The sequence below is a fragment of the Salvelinus namaycush genome, chromosome 19 (genome assembly GCF_016432855.1).
Source record: "Salvelinus namaycush isolate Seneca chromosome 19, SaNama_1.0, whole genome shotgun sequence".
NCBI classification, from domain to species: domain Eukaryota; kingdom Metazoa; phylum Chordata; class Actinopteri; order Salmoniformes; family Salmonidae; genus Salvelinus; species Salvelinus namaycush.
In genome coordinates, this window is record NC_052325.1 from 30,169,817 (window position 1) to 30,193,625 (window position 23,809).

Sequence of the window (23,809 nt, forward strand, 5' to 3'; positions counted from 1 at the left end):
GGAGACAAGGGATATATAATAGTGTGTATTAATACAGTGAAATACATATTGATTGTATAGATAGATATATGTTTCAATGCTTCTCTCCCCTCTGTCTTCCCCCTCCCTCCTTCTCTCTCCCCGCCTGCCTCCCTCTCTACCCCTCTCATACCTTCTCAGAGAGGATGGCGAGGGTTCTTTCCAGAGCGTTGGCTGAGCGTTCCTTGGCAGCGCGGGACAAACGTTCGGTGTAGTAGCACACCTGGGTCTTCAAGGTGTTGATCTGACCAATCAGCTCCTTCGCTCTTACCACGTCCTGAGGCAGGTAGGCCACCGGCTTAGAGCCAGACCCAGCACTGCTTGTAGGTGTGTGTTTATATGTGTGTGTGTATGTGTGTGTGAGAGGGAGAGGGAGAGAAAGAAAGTGAGAGAGAATGAGAGAATGAGAGCGAGAGATCAGGGTGAAAATGTGCTGGTTTAAAATGATGTAATACAGAACACAAACAAACATATCCACTGAGACTGCACACATAAACGGAGCAGGTGACAGATCTCACCATTCCTCCTCATACGCGCTGATCAGAAAGCAAGCAAAAAGGAGACATTTCAATCAAAGGTTAGAAATCTAAATGAATGATAACAATTAAATCATGAACTGATGTTTCTATAGCAGGGTTTCCCAATTGACAGCCCCAATTGATTTTATTTGGCTTCCCAAGTTTTCTAAGCAAATAAATATTAATACACATTTTCGGTGTTGGACATAAAAGACTGTAAAATCACCAGGAAATCAGCTCAAAGTTATTTTAATTTAGGAAATCTGTTCCCAAATATTCCCATGCATAAATAAAGAGGCATATGTGATCATATTCCAATACAATAAAGGTTAAAAACATTTTTTTGTCAAATACTATATTTGTTTGTGCGTTTTGTGGTGAATTTGCAGTGTACAAATGATTCAAAACGCTGTTCTGGTCCCCCAACCATACGCTCAAGAAAATATGGTCTCACTGTTTCCTAGCCTCCTCAAACTTGTGGATGAGTTTCCGAAGACCACAGTGCTTAAAGCCTTGGTGGTGGGCTGCTGGGGCACCTATAGTCACTACGTCATAGGTCCTGTCTGGGAGAGGAGAGGAAGGGAGATGGAGGGAGGAGGGAGATGAGAGGGAGAAGGAGGGAGGAAGAGGGAGGAGGGAGAGGAGAGATGGGAGAGAGGGAGGAGGAGGGAGAGGAGAGGGAGTTGAAGGGGTAGAGAGCACTTTTAGACAGATATAAACATGCTTGCTGTGGAGAATTACATTGAACCAGATGGATATAATGATGGATATAAAGGACATAGAGACTGACAGATATATAAGGTTCCCTACCATAGAGACTGATAGATATAACAGGTCCCCTACCATAGAGACTGATAGATATGACAGGTCCCCTACCATAGAGACTGATAGATATAACAGGTTCCCCTACCATAGAGTCTGATAGATATAACAGGTCCCCTACCATAGAGTCTGATAGATATAACAGGTCCCCTACCATAGAGTCTGATAGATATGACAGGTCCCCTACCATAGAGACTGATAGATATAACAGGTCCCCTACCATAGAGTCTGATAGATATGACAGGTCCCCTACCATAGAGTCTGATAGATATAACAGGTCCCCTACCATAGAGACTGATAGATATAACAGGTCCCCTACCATAGAGTCTGATAGATATGACAGGTCCCCTACCATAGAGTCTGATAGATATGACAGGTCCCCTACCATAGAGTCTGATAGATATAACAGGTCCCCTACCATAGAGACTGATAGATATAACAGGTCCCCTACCATAGAGACTGATAGATATAACAGGTCCCCTACCATAGAGTCTGATAGATATAACAGGTCCCCTACCATAGAGTCTGATAGATATGACAGGTCCCCTACCATAGAGTCTGATAGATATGACAGGTCCCCTACCATAGAGTCTGATAGATATAACAGGTCCCCTACCATAGAGACTGATAGATATGACAGGTCCCCTACCATAGAGACTGATAGATATGACAGGTCCCCTACCATAGAGTCTGATAGATATAACAGGTCCCCTACCATAGAGTCTGATAGATATGACAGGTCCCCTACCATAGAGTACTGATAGATATGACAGGTCCCCTACCATAGAGACTGATAGATATAACAGGTCCCCTACCATAGAGTCTGATAGATATAACAGGTCCCCTACCATAGAGTCTGATAGATATGACAGGTCCCCTACCATAGAGACTGATAGATATAACAGGTCCCCTACCATAGAGTCTGATAGATATGACAGGTCCCCTACCATAGAGACTGAAAGATATGACAGGTCCCCTACCATAGAGTCTGATAGATATAACAGGTCCCCTACCATAGAGTCTGATAGATATGACAGGTCCCCTACCATAGAGTCTGATAGATATAACAGGTCCCCTACCATAGAGTCTGATAGATATGACAGGTCCCCTACCATAGAGACTGATAGATATAACAGGTCCCCTACCATAGAGACTGATAGATATAACAGGTTCCCTACCATAGAGTCTGATAGATATGACAGGTCCCATACCATAGAGACTGAAAGATATGACAGGTCCCCTACCATAGAGTCTGATAGATATAACAGGTCCCCTACCATAGAGTCTGATAGATATGACAGGTCCCCTACCATAGAGTCTGATAGATATAACAGGTCCCCTACCATAGAGTCTGATAGATATGACAGGTCCCCTACCATAGAGACTGATAGATATAACAGGTCCCCTACCATAGAGACTGATAGATATGACAGGTCCCCTACCATAGAGTCTGATAGATATGACAGGTCCCCTACCATAGAGTATGATAGATATAACAGGTCCCTTACCATAGAGTCTGATAGATATGACAGGTCCCCTACCATAGAGACTGATAGATATAACAGGTCCCCTACCATAGAGACTGATAGATATGACAGGTCCCCTACCATAGAGACTGATAGATATAACAGGTCCCCTACCATAGAGACTGATAGATATGACAGGTCCCCTACCATAGAGACTGATAGATATGACAGGTCCCCTACCATAGAGACTGATAGATATGACAGGTCCCCTACCATAGAGACTGATAGATATGACAGGTCCCCTACCATAGAGACTGATAGATATGACAGGTCCCCTACCATAGAGACTGATAGATATAACAGGTCCCCTACCATAGAGACTGATAGATATGACAGGTCCCCTACCATAGAGACTGATAGATATAACAGGTCCCCTACCATAGCCAGACTCTCCTTGTACTCTCATCCTCTGGACGTGTAGGTTAGTGGGGATAAACTCCAGCTTCTTATCTGCTTTCAGAGTACTGGACTTAAAGGAGGGACCTGGAAGAGGAGTAGGATGGATATGTTATGATGATGCCAACTATTGTACTTTTGCATGTTGCTGATGGTCTCTTTCTGTATGTTACTGACGCATTAGTGATTTTAAATATTATATTATAGTGCTAACAGTGCTAATGTAGCAGGTTTCTGATATATCTGTAGTGACATGTCATTGCATGTCATTGCATAGCCCTATAAATTGTACGCCAAATTCATTATATTTTATATAAACTTTAACATTTGGACATAGTCTTTTTTATTTATGTTATGAATATGTTAGATGACCAAATGTAAAAGTTCATATAAAATACCATGAATTTGGCATGCCATTTATAGGGCTAATCATTGTAGTCAGGGGCGACCCGTCATTCAGGGCAGGTTGGGCAAAGGCAGCTCCAAAATGCAGGTGTTTCAGTCTATCTCAGTGCTTTCTGTGGTGGGGCAAACCAGCAGAAAATACGGAGTGTTGCGCCTTGATTGGCTCAGTGTTCTGTCACTCATGGGGAAACTACGTCACCGCCAAGTCTAAGGGGAGAGCTAGAATATTCTAGCCCCTTGGGTGATGCCATAGAGTTATATTAGAAGTGCCCATCCAAGAAGGCTCAAGATCATTGGCCACAGATAAAATGACGTCAAATCACTTCATATGTACAATAGCTTTGATTGGACTGATCATGTCAACATAATACTTTCAAAATCTTAGCTAGCAGTCATCATCATGAATCAAGTCGACAATCTACTGGCAAATCCTTTTTAATCCTTGTCTTAATGAAGAGAAATGATAGATAAAACGTATCAGTGCTCATCGGCCATTGGACATAAACATTACACAACAAGTTGGAAATCGCAAATTCAACAATGAGTGGTTTGGAAGGAATCAGTGACAGTGGCTAACTGCAAAAATTGCAAAGCAATCACTAGCCTGCTATTCAGTGGAGTGGGTGTGTGGTCCCAAATCTGGGATTAAGTGTCTCTTTTCCAAGTTTAAAATGATAAACATTCAACATGGGCCATGCTGTCAATGAAGCATGATTTGTGCTGCGCTCCAAACAACTGTTAACTCGTATTGCGACAACGTGACTTCAGTGAGTTCAAGACAACTGGGAAGTTGGAAATAAACGAGCTCTGACTGAGAAAATACATTTTAAACTCGGACTTGTAAATCCGGCCTCTTTCTAGAGCTACGACCTGAAGATCAATGACGTCATCATGTATTTTTTCAACATTTTTTTTTTTTTTTTTCGAGTTGCCAGTTGTTTTGAAAGCACCATAAATCCAGAGAATACCAGACTTTGATGACAACATTTTCCCACGAAGGACCTCTGCGCCACCTTCCTGTTCAAGTGAGCACATCACAAGGTGAGTCCAAAAATGTATTGTACTGTATGCTACTGCATAAATTATGTAATATGCCAGGGAGATATGTATGCTGTAGCTAATAAAGTAATACTAAGTGTATGTTGTGTAGTAAGCTGTTAGTAGCCCATGGGCCTCACCCTATTAATTTGCTCTATTTACGCCTCTTAATTTCACCTACTGTTCTGACTTGGTGGTACACATGTAGCCTATAACCTGTTTTAGAGAAATGTAATCATCAAATATTGTAAGAGCTTTCATTGTCTGCTTATATGCCCCCTTTATTTATCCTACAGTTCTGACTTGTTGAACAGGGAGAACACTGTAAGAACAGCCCATGTTTTGAATTATGTTGGTGTACATTTCAAAAGTGCTGAACAAATAGTTATATTGACGACGTCCGTCCTAGCTCGCTCATGAATGTCTTAATCGAAATAAGGGATTGCCTCTTATCCGCTTGTAGTCCCCTTATGCCATAGTTTGTTCATCTTAATTGTCATTAGAAACCACATTTGTCAGCCCTATCAGATATGTTTTTTAAAAGGCAGTAAATGAGGCCTAATGAACTGTTTCACTGCCAGACAAGGCTCCGCTGATAGCCAGGTGTAGCAGTGGTAAGATGTTGGGACTGCTGTTAGAACAGCTTTATTTAGACTGTTTGTGGGCACCGTTTGTCACCGTTTTAGTGCAGTTAATGTATTGTTTAGTGTTGTGTTGTGTAATGGTTTTGCTGGCATGCATACCACTTTTGATCCCCCCCCCCCCCAAGATTTACATGCTAAAATCGCCACTGATTGCGGTGTTGTTCTTGAGGTTACTAACAACTGATATTAGTAATATGTTTTAAAATGTTTAGGTGCAGTCTAGCAGGATTGTTATGTTTTCTGGTATGTTGGTGTAATGTTCTATAAAGTATGGCGCTAACCTTTATATTCGTGTAGGTCACCGATGGTTTCCTGGTAGGTGAGGATGATGGTCTGGTACTGAGCAATAATCTCCCTCCTCAGGTTTTCCCAACATGGAGACAACTCCCCCAACTCCTCCAGTTCACACACCCTACACACACACACACACACACACACACACACACACACACACACACACACACACACACACACACACACACACACACTGTAAAAGTAAAAAGACTCAAAACACCATTATTGTGTAATGAAACCATGTAAAGTAGTGCACCTAACCTGAGATCTGGTGTTTGGAGGGTGTTTGAATGTAGACCCAATGTAAGTGTTCTGATACACAGAAATTGTTTTAAAACAATAGCAGTACAGTCGTGGCCAAAAGTTTTGAGAATGACACAAATATACATTTTCACAAAGTCTGCTGCCTCAGTGGCTTTAGATATTTTTGTCAGATGTTACTATGGAATACTGAAGTATAATTACAAGCATTTCATAAGTGTCAAAGGCTTTTATTGACAATTGCATGAAGTTGATGCAAAGAGTCAATATTTGCAGTGTTGACCCTTCTTTTTCAAGACCTCTGCAATCCGCCCTGGCATGCTGTCAATTAACTTCTGGGCCACATCCTGACTGAAGGCAGCCCATTCTTGCATAATCAATGCTTGGAGTTTGTCAGAATTTGTGGGTTTTTGTTTGTCCACCCGCCTCTTGAGGATTGACCACAAGTTCTCAATGGGATTAAGGTCTGGGGAGTTTCCTGGCCATGGACCCAAAATATCATTGTTTTGTTCCCCAAGCCACTTAGTTATCACTTTTGCCTTATGGCAAGGTGCTCCATCATGCTGGAAAAGGCATTGTTCGTCACCAAACTGTTCCTGGATGGTTGGGAGAAGTTGCTCTCGGAGGATGTGTTGGTACCATTCTTTATTCATGGCTGTGTTCTTAGGCAAAATTGTGAGTAAGCCCACTCCCTTTGCTGAGAAGCAACCCCACACATGAATGGTCTCAGGATGCTTTACTGTTGGCATGACACAGGACTGATGGTAGCGCTCACCTTGTCTTCTCCGGACAAGCTTTTTTCCTGATGCCCCAAACAATTGGAAAGGAGATTCATCAGAGAAAATGACTACCCCAGTCCTCAGCAGGCCAATCCCTGTACGTTTTGCAGAATATCAGTCTGTCCCTGTTGTTTTTCCTGGAGAGAAGTGGCTTCTTTGCTGCTCTTCTTGACACCAGGCCATCCTCCAAAAGTCTTCACCTCACTGTGCGTGCAGATGCACTCACACCTGCCTGCTGCCATTCCTGAGCAAGCTCTGTACTGGTGGTGCCCCGATCCCGCAGCTGAATCAACTTTAGGAGACGGTCCTGGCGCTTGCTGGACTTTCTTGGTCGCCCTGAAGCCTTCTTCACAACAATTGAACCGCTCTCCTTGAAGTTCTTGAGGATCTAATAAATGGTTGATTTAGGTGCAATCTTACTGGCAGCAATATCCTTGCCTTTGACGCCCTTTTTGTGCAAAGCAATGATGACGGCACGTGTTTCCTTGCAGGTAACCATGATTGACAGAGGAAGAACAATGATTCCAAGCACCACCTCCTTTTGAAGCTTCCAGTCTGTTATTCGAACTCAATCAGCATGACAGAGTGATCTCCAGCCTTGTCCTCGTCAACACTCACACCTGTGTTAACGAGAGAATCACTGACATGATGTCAGCTGGTCCTTTGTGGCAGGGCTGAAATGCAGTAGAAATGTTTTGGGGGGATTCAGTTCATTTGCATGGCAAAGAGGGACTTTGCAATTAATTGCAATTCATCTGATCACTCTTCATAACATTCTGGAGCATATGCAAATTGCCATCATACAAACTGAGGCAGCAGACTTTGTGAAAATTAATATTTATGTCATTCTCAAAACTTTTGGCCATGACTGTACTCTCAAAAACCCAAAGTGGTTCTTCAATCTGAATATTGGTGTTTTTAAGAGAATGTTGTGAAAACACTTTTTGGGGTTTCAGTGCATGTCAAAGGGAGCATCAAAACACTAAATGAACATGTACAGTACCAGTCAAATGTTGTACTGATTCAAGGTTTTTTTCTTTATTTTACTATTTTCTATATTGTATAATAATAGTGAAGACATCAAAACTATGACATAACACACATGGAATCATGTAGTATCCCAAAAAAGTGTTAAACAAATCAAAATATATTTTATATTTGAGATTCTTCAAATTAGCCACCCTTTGCCTTGATGACAGCTTTGCACACTATGTGTTATTCGATAGTTTTTACAATGTAGAAAATAGTAAAAATAAAGAAAAACCCTTGAATGAGTAGGTGTGTCCAAACTTTTGACTGGTACTGTATATGCTCCCAGTCCCTGGCAAGGTGTTGCTCAACGCTTTATTATTAAGTGGTGTAATAATAATGTAATAATGGCGCTGGAGGGGATGGCTGTAGATTTACGGGCTCCTAACTACTGTGCTATTTTGTTTGTTTTTCCGCATTGTTTGTAACTTATTTTGTACATAAAGTTGCTGCTACCATCTGTTTTGACCGAAAAGAGCTTCTGGACATCAGAACAGCAACCATCGAACTGGAGGAAGATTTTTTCTTTAATGAGTCAGACGGGAAGAATATACTGCTTTCCGGAGAACAGGCCCAAATCCCCATTATTAGCGTGAAGAAAAGGCGGAGATACCAAGGAAAAAGGTCGGGGTGCCTTGTTAGGATTCGTAGGCGAGTGAGTAAATCGCCATTACCATCTGTTCTATTGGCCAACGTGCAATCACTGGAAAACAAACTTGATGATCTACGGTCGAGACTATCCTACCAACGGGACATTAAAAACTGTAATATCTTATGTTTCAGAGTCGTGGCTGAACGATGACATGGATAATATAGAGCTGGCTGGGTTTTCCGCGCATTGGGAGAAGAGAGAGGCTACGTCTGGTAAGATGAGGGGCTGTGGTGTGTATTTGTCAATAACTGCTGGTGGGCGATGTCTAATATTAAAGAAGTCTCTAGGTATTGCTTGTCTGAGGTAGAGTACCTCATGATAAGCTGTAGACCACACTATCCACCAAGAGAGTTCTCATCTATATTATTCGTAGCCGTCATTTACCACCACAAATCGATGCTGGCACTAAGACCACACTCAACGAGCTATATAAGGCCATAAGCAAACAAGAAAATGCTCATCCAGAAGCGGCGCTCCTATTGGCCGGGGACTTTAATACTGGCAAACTTAAATCCGTTTTACCTAATTTCTACCAGCATGTCACATGTGCAAAGCTCTCCCTCGCCCTCGATTTGGCAAATCTGACCATAATTCTATCCTCCTGATTCATGCTTACCAGCAAAAACTAAAGCAGGAAGTACCAGTGACTCGCTCAATACGGAAGTGGTCAGATGACACGGATGCTACACTACAGGACTGTTTTGCTAGCACAGACTGGAATATATTCCGTGATTCATCCAATGGCATTGAGGAGTATACCACCTAAGTCACCAGCTTCATCAATAAGTGCAATGACAACGTCGTCCCACAGTGACCATATGTACATATCCCAACCAGAAGCCATGGATTACAGGCAACATCCGCACCGAGCTAAAGGCTATAGCTTTATCTTTCAGGAGCGGGACACTAATCCGGACGCTTATATGATATCCCGCTATGCCCTCAATCGAACCATCAAACAGGCAATGCGCCACTACTGGACTAAGATTGAATCCTACTACACCGGCTCTGACGCTCGTCGGATGTGGCAGGGCTTGCAAACAATTACGGACTACAAAGGGAAACACAGCCGCAAGCTGCCCAGTTCACGCAAGCCTACCAGACGAGCTAAATGCCTTCTATGCTCGCTTCGAGGCAAGCAACACTGAAGCATGCATGAGAGCACCAGCTGTTCCGTACGACTGTGTGATCACGCCTTACGTAGCCGATGTGAGCAAGAACTTTAAACTGGTCAACATTCACAAAGCCGCTGGGCCAGACGGATTACCAGAGTGTGTACTCAGAGCATGCGCGGACCCACTGGCAAGTGTTTCAAGCAGACCACCATAGTCCCTGTGCCCAAGAATTTGAAGGTAACCTGCCTAAATGACTAACGCCCAGTAGCACTCACGTTGGTAGCCATGAAGTTATTTGAAAGGCTGTTCATGGCTCACATCAACACCATCATCCCGGAAACCTCAGACCCGCTCCAATTCGCATACCGCCCCAACATATCCACAGTTGACGCAATCTCAGTCACACTCCACACTGCCCTTTCCCACCTGGACAAAAGGAACTCCTATGTTAGAATGCTGTTCATTGACTACAGCTCAGCATTCAACACCATAGTGCCCACAAAGCTCATCACTAAGCTAAGGATCCTGGGACTAAACACCTCCCTCTGCAACTGGATCCTGGACTTCTTGATGGGCCATCCCCAGGTGATGAGGGTAGGTAACAACACATCTGCCACGCTGAACCTCAACACAGGGGCCCATCAGGTGTGCGTGCTTAGTCCCCTCCTGTACTCCCTGTTCACCAACGACTCCAACACCACCATTAATTAAGTTTGCTGATGACACAACAGTGGTAGGCCTGATCACCGACAACGATGAGACAGCCTATAGGGAGGAGGTCAGAGACCTGTCAGTGTTGTACCAGGACAACAACCTCTCCAAAAGTGTGACCAAGACAAACGAGCTGATCGTGGACAACAGGAAAAGGAGGGCAGAACACGCCCCCATTCACATCGAGGGGGTTGTAGTGGAGCGGGTAAAGAGTTTCAAGTTCCTTGGTGTCCAAATCACCAACAATGTATCCTGGTCCAAACTCACCAGGACAGTCGTGAAGAGGGCATGACAACAGCTTTTCCCCCTCAGGAAACTGAAAAGATTTGGCATGGGTCCTCAGATCCTCAAAAGGTTATACAGTTGCACCATCGAGAGCATCCTGACTTTAGTTTATTTTGTAAATATTTTCTTAACTCTATTTATTGAACTGCATTGTTGGTTAGGGGCTTGTAAGTAAGCATTTCACATTAAGGTTCTATTCTGTTCTATTTAGCGCATGTGACAAATAACATTTAATTTGGTTTGTTACACACGTCATGTAATGTTTAAAAACCTCCCAGGATGATGTGTTTTAATACTCCAGCAGAGTTACTCTTTAGTCTCCTTCACCTTGGTGGCAGCTCAGTTGCAATTAGTTTTGGTGTTACAAAGCACTTCATTTTAACAGTGTATAGCAGCGTACCTGACAGCGTCCTCCTCCAGCAGTAGTTTGACAAACTGCCGAGGGATGTGTAGAGAGAGGACACTCTCAGCCATCTGCTCCAGGATACGTAGGTGGTTCCCATCCGTGGTGGGGAAACGGTACATACGAGACATGGTGCCCCCAAACACTGACAACACAGCAAAACACTAGTCAATACATCAATTAATCATTCAAATCAAAATGTATTAAATGCATTTATTTGATTTAACCCTTATTTTACCAGGTAAGTTGACTGAGAACACAATCCCATTTACAGCAACAACCTGGGGAATTGTTACAGGGGAGAGGAATGAGCCAATTGGAAGCTGGGGATTAGGTGGCCATGATGGTATGAGGGCCAGATTGGGAATATAGCCAGGACACCAGGGTTAACACCCCTACTCTTACAATAAGCGCCATGGGATCTTTAGTGACCACAGAGAGTCAGGACACCCATTTAACATCCCATCCGAAAGACAGCACCTTACACAGGGCAATGTCCCCAATCACTGCCCTGGGACATTGGGATATTTTTTTTTAGATCAGAGGAAAGAGTGCCTCCTACTGGCCCTCCAATACCACTTCCAGCAGCATTTGATCTACCATCCAGTGACCACCGACCAGGACCAACCCTGCTTAACTTCAAATGCAAGCCAGCAGTGGGATACAGTGTGTCAGTCAGTCATAATTCCTAAATCTGTAAACTTTATGTATTGTTAGATTCTGGGTTAAACTTTGTTTAACTTTGTTTAACATTGTTATACTAGAGACATGATACATCAGAAGTAATACTATAGTATCTGATGAGTGATAGAGACTGGTTTTTACATCAGAAGTTAAATGGTTATCTGTAGGAGCCAGATGGCTTTGGAATGGGCTGGGTAGAGGGGAGGCTTTTAAGGGAGTGCTATAGGTGATATGGGTGGAGAACTTTGGATTAGGCATCAAAGGGGTTGAGGTCAGGTCAGGTCAGGTCACCTTAAGGAAGGAGGAACAGTTTATTACCCCATCACTTCGTCTTCCTGTCGAACCATAACAGATGTAAGGGTTGGAGAGAAGGAGGAGTGCATCTAAATTGGAGTATATATACTTGTGTTGGTGGAAACATGTTTTGTATGAATGCAGCTGTACTGATCTTCTGGGAAGAATTAAACTTGGTTAAGCTTTCATAGTGTCCGTAGAGTTTTTTACTCTGAGAATTAGAACCTAAGAGTATGCTATGAATAGAGAAGGACATACATACTATCTCATTTAAACACACACTTAAAGGGCAATTTCAACACTTTCAACCAAATGTTCATTATCTCCAGCACAATACCAGTGACTACATATGTGAAAACAGCACATTTCTATGTTTTGTAGAACAGAAATAGTTTAAAAGTTCTACCCGATGACATCATCGAAAGTTAAAACATTTTAAAAACAATAATTTTTAACACTGAGATTCACGGTGACGTGGGAATCAAATCAAATAAAATTTGATTTGTTACACGCACTGAATACTAACTGGTGTAGACTTTAATGTGAAATGCTTGCTTACAAGCCCTTCATAACGATGCAGAGTCTTAAAATATAAATAAAATAGTAACACAGAGGAATCAAATAAAATACACAAGAATGGCACTACATACAGGAAGTATCAGTACCAGATCAATGTGCAGAGGTACAAGGTATTTGAGATAGATATGTAAATGAAAGCAGGCTAAAGTGACTAGGCATCAGGATAGATAATAATAATAATAGTAAAATAAAGAACAGTAGCAGCAGTAAATGAGTGTAAATGTGTGTGTGTGTGAGTGTATTGTGTATGTACAGTGTCATGATAAAGTATTTGCCCCTTTCTAATTTTCTCTATTTTTTCATATTTATGATACTGAATGTTATCAGATCTTCAACCAAAACCTATTATTACATGAAGGGAACCTGAATGAAAAAATACACAACAATTACATACTTATTTAATTTACTTCATTAACAAAGTTATACAACATCCAATGCCCCTGTGTGAAAAAGTAATTGCCCCCCGCCAGTGATGTACTGGACCCTCCGAACCACCCTCTGTAAAGCTTTGAGATCAACGGCGGTGCATTTGCCATACCAAGCGGTGATGCAGCCAGTCAAGATGCTCTTGATGGTGCAGCTGTAGGACTTTTTAAGGATCTGAGGGCTCATGCCCAATCTTTTCAGCCTCCTGAGGAGGAACAGGTGCTGCCGTGCCCGCTTCACGGCTGTGGGGGGTGTATGTGGACCATGTTAAGTCCTTAGTGATGTGGACGCCAAGGAAAGCCCTCGACCCACTCCACAACAGCCTTGCCAATGTGGATGGCGGCGTGATCTCCCCTCTTTCTCTTATAGTCCACGATCAGTTCCTTGGTCTTACTGACATTGAGGGAGAGGTTGATGTCCTGGCATCAAAGTCTCTGACCTCCTCCCTGTAGGCTGACTCATCGTTGTCGGTGATCAGGCCTACCACCATCATGTCGTCAGCAAACTTGATGATGGTGTTGTAGTCGTGCGTGGCCACGCAGTCGTGGGTGAACAGGGAGTATAGGAGGGGACTGAGCACACACACCTGAGGGGCCCTGTGTTGGGGTAAGCACACACACCTGTGTTGGGACTGAGCACACACACCTGAGGGGCACTGTGTTGGCCCTGTATTTCCCCTCTTGTCCAGGTGGGAGAGGGCAGTGTGAAGTGCAATTGAGATGGCATCATCTGTGGTTCTGTTGGGGCGGTATGCAAATTGGAGTGGGTCTAGGGTGTCTGGGATGATGGTGTTGATGTGTATCATGACCAGCCTATCATAGCATTTCATAATTACAGATGTAAGTGTTAAAGGGCGATAGTCATTTAGACAGGTTACCTTGGAGCTCTTGGGAACAGGGACAATGGTGATCAGTTTAAAATATGTTGGGATTACAGACTGGCACGAGGAAAGGTTGAACTTGTCTGTGAAAATGTCTTAATCAAAACCCTCCCTCTGGCTAGAAACTCATTCCCGGTTTTGAAAATTGCAGTTTTTTTATTTTATTTTTTACTTTTAATCCTACCCTGTGATGTCACAGAGAAGCATTTTTTTAGGACCTTTGTTTTCTTTTTAACCACAGATTATAGAAATGTGCTGTTTTCACATACACTGTTTTGGTGCTGGAGATAATTAATATGAGGTTGAAAAGTGGCGGAATTGCCCTTTCAGACAAACACACACTTGCCAATAGAGAAACACACACTGACACACACTGGAACACACACTCACCAGCCTTCAGCAGTGTGTCTTTGCACAGAGACGCAGACTTGGCCCTGATGTTCACGGACTCAGTCAGGCTATCATCCACTGGAAGAACCATCTGAGAAACACAAAAGGAACAGACATCTTCATTGTATGATTCATCCTGGATGCCCTTCACTTGAACAGTAACCTGAACCGACTGGCTGAATTTCTACCGTGTGGATTTAACCTTTCTCCTTGTCCTTCTTGGCCACTGACCAAACAAGTGAAGGCAATTTGGCTGTCCCTAGCTTGCCTCGGGCAGTGATCTGAACACAGACAGGTAAGCCAGGAAAGGGGAAAAGGTGCAAAAGATAATCCTACAAACATTTAACAAAGTAGGTCTACAGTACATACTCTGTGGTCCATCTTCAAACAAATCAGATAATATGGCTATTACTAAGTTTTGACCTTAGTCGGTATTCCTTCCTCAGTATGAACCAGACCAGGCCACTCACCCTGCCATTGATGGTGTCCTGCCGGGCGACAGGGGCTCTCTGCTCCCTCCTCTCCTCTATCTGCCAGGCGATGATGGTGATGTTGCCCATGCGCTCGTTCTCCGCTGACCTGGGGACAGACAGTAATAGGTGTCTCTACAGTACTTAGGCTCTTATGCCCTACTATTTAACAATAGCTGAGGATGTATGTGGAGGTTGTGTGAGTGTGTGTGTGTGTGTGTGTGTGTGTGTGTGTGTGTGTGTGTGTGTGTGTGTGTGTGTGTGTGTGTGTGTGTGTGTGTGTGTGTGTGTGTGTGTGTGTGTGTGTGTGTGTGTGTTACCTGAGGGTTAGGTGGAGTCTGTGGTGTTTGTCCTGCAGCAGCTCCTTCACAGGGAACATGGCTGACCCCAGCAGGTACATCTGGGAGTGGAGTGTTTGATTAGTTTGGGGTTGAAGAGTTTGGAAGGTTGTGAGGTTTTGGGCAGTTGACTGTAGTGGGGGAGTTGGAGTAGTTTTTGAGGGTGATATTTCGTACCGTGCCCTGGGAGCGGTCCTTGACGTCGTACACAGATAGTTTGACCTGGGTCTGCTGAGTGATCAGAGAGTCCTGGAAGAATGCTATACTGCTCAGATAGATAGGATTACTAGTACCCTAGAGAGAACGAGAGAGAGAGAACGAGAGAGAGAGAGAGAGAGAGAGAGAGAAAGAGAGAGAGAGAAAGAGAGAGAGAGAGAACGAGAGAGAGAGAGAGAAAGAGAGAGAGAGAACGAGAGAGAGAGAGAAAGAGAGCGAGAGAGAGAGAGAGAGAGAGAGAGAGAGAGAGAGAGAGAGAGAGAAATTTGCAAGAACACTCCTTCACTAAAACAACATTATCAGTAAAAAAAAAATTGTACTTGCAATGACTGTGATATGTGGTTGTTTATCCACCTTAGTTGAATTCACTGACTGTAAGTCGCTCTGGATAAGAGTTTCTGCTAAATGACCAAAATGTAAATGTAAAAATTAACAATTGTGTCACGAATACTACCGAAGGTGGCTCCCCTTCCCGTTCGGGTGGTGCTCGGCGGTCGTCGTCGCCGGTCTACTAGCTGCCACCGATCCCTTTTTCCTTTTCGTTTATGTTTGTCTAATTGTTTTCACCTGTTTCTTGTTGGGGTTTTGGGAGGTGTACTATTTAGGTTCGTTTCGCCCGCTAGTGTTTGTGCGGGCTTATTTGGTTGTCATGTTACGTCGGAGGTGGATTATTGATTTTGGGTTTTCGCTGTCCAGTTTATTTCACAGTGGTCTTTGGGTTGTGTTTGCGCCTGTGTTTTGGCGTCACCCCTTTTGTACCTGTTCCTGTTTGACTGTGGACATTAAAGCGTTTTTTCCCTTGAAACTTCTGCTCTCTGCGCCTGACTCTACACCCATCATTCTCCTGACGTTACAAATTGCAAAGTACACTGGGAATTATTATTGGCCTTGTTTTGGGGGCAGAGCTCATTATAATAATATCCAGAATGCTTTACAAGTGTTCATTTTTACATTTACATTTAGGTCATTTAGCAGACACTCTTATCACACCCTAGTGCCATCAGCCTTCTGATACCAATGCAGGGTTAAAGGGGGCCACAAAATTGTGAACCCATATAAAGAACGGTATAGAAAAGTTACACAATACATTAGAATGTAGTTCAGAAGTAATTCAATACGTATTTTGAATACATGTAACAGAAATACTGCCCATCTCTGGGTGTGGTTCTACCTCTATGATCTCTGTCTGAGCATGTTTGGTCCAGAAGGCCTGGGGAGGAGTGGTACAGCTGACCGCCACAAAGCTGGTCGGTTTACGGTCCAATGCTGGGGTGATCAGCTCACTGCACGCTGGGGGTACAACAGGGAAGTGAACATTAAAGGCAAAATCTGTCATCTCAATCCTGGCCCTAAAATAGGGATGTAATTTGTTACCTCTCTCAAATTCATAGACAGAGTAATACAACTTTATTTTTTGTGTTATGATAAGACAGTTGTACTAAACTAATAAGGCATTTATAAGCTTTATTCTTCAAGAATCAATGGGTACTGTTCAGGGTTTCCATTTGACCGGCAACATTTTAATTGACAGGACATTTAAGAAATTTACCGGATCCATATGCATTGGGTGCGTAACCTGACTAGGGCGTCCGCCCACAGTGCTCAGAATGACATAAATCTAATTTAGAATATGGTAATTCCTATTAACAGAACATACAAGTCTAGGATGCAATGATGTGCGGTCCTTCTTACCGAATTACCGAATTCTTATGTGCACTTTGAAAATGTTAGACTAAAATCAAATCAAACTTTACTTATCACATGCGCCGAATACAACAAGTGTATACCTGACCGTGAAATGCTTACTTTACAAGCCCTTAACCAACAGTGCAGTTCAAGAAGAGTTAAGAAAATATTTCCCAAATAGACTAAAGTAAAAAATAATAATAAAAAGTAACAAAAAATAAAAACAATAACGAGGCTATATATAGCGGGTACCGATACCGAGTCAGTGTGCGGGGTACAGGTTAGTTGAGGTAATTTGTACATGTAGGTGGAGGTGAAGTGACTTTGCATAGATAATAAACAGTGAGTAGCAGCAGTGTACAAAATGGAGGGGGGTCAATGTAAATAGTCCGGTGGCGATTTTATTAATTGTTCAGCAGTCTTATGGTTGGGGGTAGAAGCTGTTGAGGAGCCTTTTGGTCCTAGACTTGGTGTTCCGGGTACCGCTTGCCGTGTGGTAGCAGAGAAAACAGTTTATAACTGTTTTCGGTACCCGGAACGCCAAGTCTAGGACCAAAAGGCTCCTCAACAGCTTCTACCCCCAATCCATAAGACTGCTGAACAATTAATGGCAGTATGGATGGCAGTAAACTTGGCCCCAGTGATGTACTGGGCCGTACGCACTACCCTCTGTAGCGCCTTATGGTCAGATGCCGAGCAGTTGCCATACCAGGCGGTGATGCAACCGGTCAGGATGCTCTCGATGGTGCAGCTGTAGAACCTTTTGAGGATCTACAGCCGCCCGGGTGGCGCAGTGGTCTAGGGCACTGCATCGCAGTGCTAGCTGCGCCACCAGAGTCTCTGGGTTCGCGCCCAGGCTGGGCTGGGTTCGCGCCCAGGCTCTGTCGCAGCCGGCCGCAACCGGGAGGTCCGTGGGGCGACGCACAATTGGCATAGCGTCGTCCGGGTTAGGGAGGGTTTGGCCGGTAGGGATATCCTTGTCTCAGTATGTAAAAATGTAATAAAATGTATGCACTCTACTGTAAGTCGCTCTGGATAAGAGCGTCTGCTAAAATGACTAAAATGTAAATGTAAAAATCTGGGGACCAATGCCAAATCTATTCAGTCTTCTGAGGGGTAAAAGGTTTTGTCGTGCCCTCTTCACGACTGACTTGGCATGTTTGGACCATGATAGTTCGTTGGTGATGTGGACACAAAGGAACTTGAAACTCTCGACCCGCTCCACTACAGCCCCGTCGATGTTAATGGGGGCCTGTTCGGCCCGCCTTTTCCTGTAGTCCACGATCAGCTCCTTTGTCTTGCTCACATTAAAATACGCCTCTGCTGTCTTCAACCAGGATCTCAGCGATCACTGCCTCATTGCCTGCGTGCGTAATGGGTCTGCGGTCAAACAACCACCCCTCATCAATATCAAACGCTCCCTAAAACATTTCAGCAAGCAGGCCTTTCTAATCGACCTGGCTCGGGTATCCTGGAAGGATATTGACCTCATCCCGTCAGTAGAGGATGCCTGGTTGCTCTTTAAAAATGCTTTCCTCGCCATCTTAAATAAGCATGCCCCATTCAAAAAATGTAGAACTAAGAACAGATATAGCCCTTGGTTCACCCCAGACTTGACTGCCCTTGACCAGCACAAAAACATCCTGTGGTGTTCTGCATTAGCATCGAATAGCCCCCTGCGATATGCAACTTTTCAGGGAAGTCAGGAACCAATATACTCAGTCAGTTAGGAAAGCTAAGGCTAGCTATTTCAAACAGAAATTTGCATCCTGTAGCACTAATTCCAGAAAGTTTTGGGACACTGTAAAGTCCATGGAGAAAAGAGCACCTCCTTCCAGCTGCCCACTGCACTGAGGCTAGGAAACACTGTCACCACCGATAAATCTACGATAATCAATAATTTCAATAAGCATTTTCCTACGGCTGGCCAGGCTACCCCTACCCTGTCCTACAGCTCAGCACCCCCTGCAGCAACTTGCCCAAGCCCCCCCCCCCCCCCCCCCACACACACTTCTCCTTCACCCAAATCCAGACAGCTGATGTTCTGAAAGAGCCTCAAAATCTGGATCCCTACAAATCAGCTGGGCTAGACAATCTGGACCCTCTCTTCTAAAATGATCAGCTGAAATTGTTGCAACCTCTATTACTAGCCTGTTCAACCTCTCTTTCGTATGGTCTGAGATCCCCAAAGATTGGAAAGCTGCTGCGGTCATCCCCCTCCTCAAAAGGGGAGACACTCTAGACCCAAACTGTTATAGACCTATATCCATCCTGCCCTGCCTTCCCAAAATCTTTGAAAGCCAAGTTAACAAACAGATAACCATTTCGAATCACACCGTACATTCTCCACTATGCGATCTGGTTTCCGAGCTGGTCATGGGTGCACCTCAGCCACGCTCAAGGTCCTAAACGATATCATAACCGCCATCGATAAAAGACAGTACTGTGCAGCCATCTTCATCAACCTGGCCAAGGCTTTTGATTCTGTCAATCACTGCATTCTTATCTGCAGACTCAATAGCCTTGGTTTCTGAAATGACTGCCTCGCCTGGTTCACCAACTACTTCTCAGATACAGTTCAGTGTGTCAAATCGGAGGGCCTGTTGTCCCTATGGGGGTGCTACAGGGTTAAATTCTCAGGCCGATTCTTTCTCTGTATACATCAATGATGTCACTCTTGCTGCTGGTGATTCTCTGATCAACCTCTATGCAGACGACACCATTCTGTATACATCTGGCCCTTTTTTAGACATTGTGTTAACAAACCTCCAAATGAACTTCAATGCCATACAACACTTCCGTGGGCTCCAACTGCTTTTAAATGCTAGTAAAACTAAATGCATGCTCTTCAACTGATTGCTGCCCGCACCCGCCCGCCCGACTAGCATCACAACTCTGGATGGTCCTGACTTAGAATATGTGGACAACTACAAATCAAATCAAATCAAATCTTATTTGTCACATACACATGGTTAGCAGATGTTAATGCGAGTGTAGCGAAATGCTTGTGCTTCTAGTTCCGACAATGCAGTAATAACCAACGAGTAATCTAACCTAACAATTCCACAACTACTACCTTATACACACATAAGTGTAAAGGGATAAAGAATATGTACATAAAGATATATGAATGAGTGATGGTACAGAACGGCATAGGCAAGATGCAGTAGATGGTATAGAGTACAGTATATACATATGAGATGAGTAATGTAGGGTATATAAACATAAAGTGGCATAGTTTAAAGTGGCTAGTGTTACATGTATTACATAAAGATGGCAATATGCAGTAGATGATATAAAGTACAGTATATACATATACATATGAGATGAGTAATGTAGGGTATGTAAACATTATATTAAGTGGCATTGTTTAAAGTGGCTAGTGATACATTTTTACATACATTTCCATCAATTCCCATTATTAAAGTGGCTGGAGTTGAATCAGTATGTTGGCAGCGGCCACTAAATGTTAGTGGTGGCTGTTTAACAGTCTGATGGCCTTGAGATAGAAGCTGTTTTTCAGTCTCTCGGTCCCTGCTTTGATGCACCTGTACTGACCTCGCCTTCTGGATGATAGCGGGGTGAACAGGCAGTGGCTCGGGTGGTTGTTGTCCTTGATGATCTTTATGGCCTTCCTGTGGCATCGGGTGGTGTAGGTGTCCTGGAGGGCAGGTAGTTTGCCCCCGGTGATGCGTTGTGCAGACCTCACTACCCTCTGGAGAGCCTTACGGTTGTGGGCGGAGCAGTTGCCGTACCAGCCAAATTTCTTCAGCCTCCTGAGGTTGAAGAGGTGCTGTTGCGCCTTCTTCACAATGCTGTCTGTGTGGGTGGACCAATTCAGTTTGTCCGTGATGTGTACGCCGAGGAACTTAAAACTTACTACCCTCTCCGCTACTGTCCCGTCGATGTGGATAGGGGGGTGCTCCCTCTGCTGTTTCCTGAAGTCCACAATCATCTCCTTTGTTTTGTTGACGTTGAGTGTGAGGTTATTTTCCTGACACCACACTCCGAGGTGTCACAAACACCTAGGTGTCTGGTTAGACTGTAAACTCTCCATCCAGACTCACACTAAGCATCTCCAATCCAAAATTAAATCTAGAATCGGCTTCCTATTTCACAAACAAAGCATCCTTCACTCATGCTGCCAAACACACCCTCGTAAACAAACTATCTTACCGATCCTTGACTTTGGCGATGTAATTTACAAAATAGCCTCCAACACTCTACTCAGCAAACTGGATGTAGTCTATCACAGTGCCATCTGTTTTGTCACCAAAGCCCCATATACTAACCACCACTGCGACCTGTATGCTCTCGTTGGCTGGCCCTCACTACATATTCGTCGCCAAACCCACTGGCTTCAGGTCATCTGTAAGTCTTTGCTAGGTAAAGCCCCGCCTTATCTCAGCTCACTGGTCACCATAGCAACACCCACCCGTAGCACACGCTCCAGCAGGTATATTTCACTGGTCATCCTCAAAGCCAACACTTACTTTGGCCGCCTTTCCTTCCAGTTCTCTGCTGCCAATGACTGAAACGAATTGCAAAAATCACTGAAGCTGGAGTCTTATATCTCCCTCTCTAACTTTAAGCATCAGCTGTCAGAGCAGCTTACCGATCACTGTACATGTACACAGCCAATCTGTAAATAGCACTTCCAACTACCTCATCCCTATATTGTTATTTATCCTCTTGCTCTTTTGCACCCCAGTATCTCTACTTGCACATCATCATCTGCACATCTATCACTCCAGTGTTAATGCTAAATTGTAATAATTTTGCCTATATGGTCTATTTATTGCCTTACCTCCCTGCTCTTCTACATTTGCACACACTGTACATAGATTTTTCTATTGTGTTATTGACTGTACGTTTGTTTATGTGTAACTCTGTGTTGTTGTTTTTGTCGCACTGCTTTGCTTTATCTTGGACAGGTCGCAGTTGTAAATGAGAACTTGTTCTCAACTGGCCTACCTGGTTAAATAAAGGTGAAATAAAAAATTTAAACATTGAGGGAGAGGTTGTTGTGCTGGCACCACACTGCCAGTTCTCTGACCTCCTCCCTATAGGCCGTCTCATCGTTGTCGGTGATCAGGCCTACCACTGTTGTGTCGTCAGCAAACTTAATGATGGTGTTGGAGTCGTGTTTGGCCACGCAGTCGTGGGTGAACAGGGAGTACAGGAGGGGACTAAGTACACACCCCTGAGGGGCCCCAGTGTTAAGGATCAGCGTGGCAGACATGTTGTTGCCTACTCTTACCACCTGGGGGTGGCCCGTCAGGAAGTCCAGGATCCAGTTGCAGAGGGAGGTGTTTAGTCCCAGAGTCCTTAGCTTAGTGATGAGCTTCATGATGAGCTTCATGATCAGCCTGTCAAAGCACTTCATGGCTACTGATGTGAGTGCTACGGGGTGGTAATCATTTAGGCAGGTTATCTTCGCTTCCTTGGGCACAGGGACTATGGTGGTCTGCTTGAAACATGTAGGTATTACAGACTCGGTCAGGGAGAGGATGAAAATGTCAATGAAGACACTTGACAGGTGGTCCGCACATGCTTTGAGTACACGTCCAGAAATCCGTCTGGCCCAGCGGCTTGTGAATGTTGACCTGTTTAAAGGTTTTGTTCACATTGGCTACCGAGAGCATTATCACACAGTCATCCAGAACAGCTGGAGCTCTTGTTCATGCTTCAGTGTTGCTTGCCTCGAAGCGAGCATAAAAGGCATTTAGCTCGTCTGGTAGGCTTGCGTCACTGGGCAGCTCGCATCTGGGGTTCCCTTTGTAGTCATTGATAGATCTCAAGCCCTGCCACATCTGACGAGCGTCAGAGCTGGTGTAGTAGGATTAAATCAATCCTGTATTGACACTTTGCTTGTTTGATGGTTCGTCTGAGGGCATAGCGGGATTTCTTATAAACTTCCGGATTAGTCTCCCGCTCCTTGAAAGCGGCAGCTCTAGCCTTTAGCTCAGTGCGGATGTTGCCTGTAATCCATGGCTTCTTGTTGGGATATGTACGAATGGTCACAGTGGGGACGACATCGTCGATGCACTTATTGATGAAGCGGATGACTGAGGTGGTGTACTCCTCAATGGCATTGGATGAATCACGGAACATATTCCAGTCTGTGCTAGCAAAACAGTCCTGTAGTGTAGCATCTGTGTCATCTGACCAATTCCGTATTGAGCGAATCACTGGTACTTCTTGCTTTAGTTTTTGCTGGTAAGCATGAATCAGGAGGATAGAATTATGGTCAGATTTGCCAAATGGAGGGTGGGGGAGAGCTTTGTATGCATCTCTGTGTGTAGAGTAAAAGTGGTCTAGGATTTTTTTCCTCTGGTTGCACATGTGACATGCTGGTAAAAATTTGGTAAAACTGATATAAGTTTGCCTGCATTAAAGTCCCCGGCCACTAGGAGCGCTGCTTCTGGGAGAGCATTTTCTTCTTTGCTTATGGCCTTATAGCGTTGGTTGAGAGCGGTCTTAGTGCCAGCTTCGTTCTGTGGTGATAAATAGACGGCTACAAATAATATAGATGAGACTCTCTTGGTAGATAGTGTGGTTGTCACGGCCGTTGCTGGAAGAAGACCAAAATGCAGCGTTGTGAGCGTACATTTCCTTTTTATTTAAAATGTCGCCAACAAAACAACAAACGAAGAAAACAACCGTGAAGCTTACAGGACTAAGTGCCACTAACAAAGATAACTACCCACACTGAAAGGAGGGAAAAAGGGCTACCTAAGTATGATTCCCAATCAGAGACAACCATAGACAGCTGTCCCTGATTGAGAACCATACCCAGCCGAAACATAGAAATAAAGAAACATAGAAAACAACACATAGAATGCCCACCCCACATCACACCCTGACCTAACCAAATAGAGAAATAAAACGGCTCTCTAAGGTCAGGGCGTGACAGTGGTCTACAGCTTATCATAAGGTACCTCAGGCGA

The 23,809-nt window shown here is 44.1% G+C and overlaps 1 protein-coding gene across 1 annotated transcript in view; it reads right to left on the reverse strand.

Moving 5' to 3' along the window:
* Positions 1-23,809, reverse strand: part of LOC120064311 (inositol polyphosphate-4-phosphatase type I A-like) — a 33,110-nt gene that overhangs the window by 7,278 nt on the left and 2,023 nt on the right. Inside the window, exons 3-12 of the mRNA XM_039014797.1 lie at positions 16,345-16,463; positions 15,135-15,251; positions 14,940-15,019; positions 14,620-14,728; positions 14,150-14,240; positions 10,894-11,041; positions 5,649-5,779; positions 3,263-3,367; positions 991-1,099; positions 152-335 (exon numbers count right to left, since the gene is read on the reverse strand). Of these exons, the coding sequence (XP_038870725.1) occupies positions 152-335; positions 991-1,099; positions 3,263-3,367; positions 5,649-5,779; positions 10,894-11,041; positions 14,150-14,240; positions 14,620-14,728; positions 14,940-15,019; positions 15,135-15,251; positions 16,345-16,463 (1,193 nt within the window). The remainder of the gene's footprint in view (positions 1-151; positions 336-990; positions 1,100-3,262; positions 3,368-5,648; positions 5,780-10,893; positions 11,042-14,149; positions 14,241-14,619; positions 14,729-14,939; positions 15,020-15,134; positions 15,252-16,344; positions 16,464-23,809) is intronic.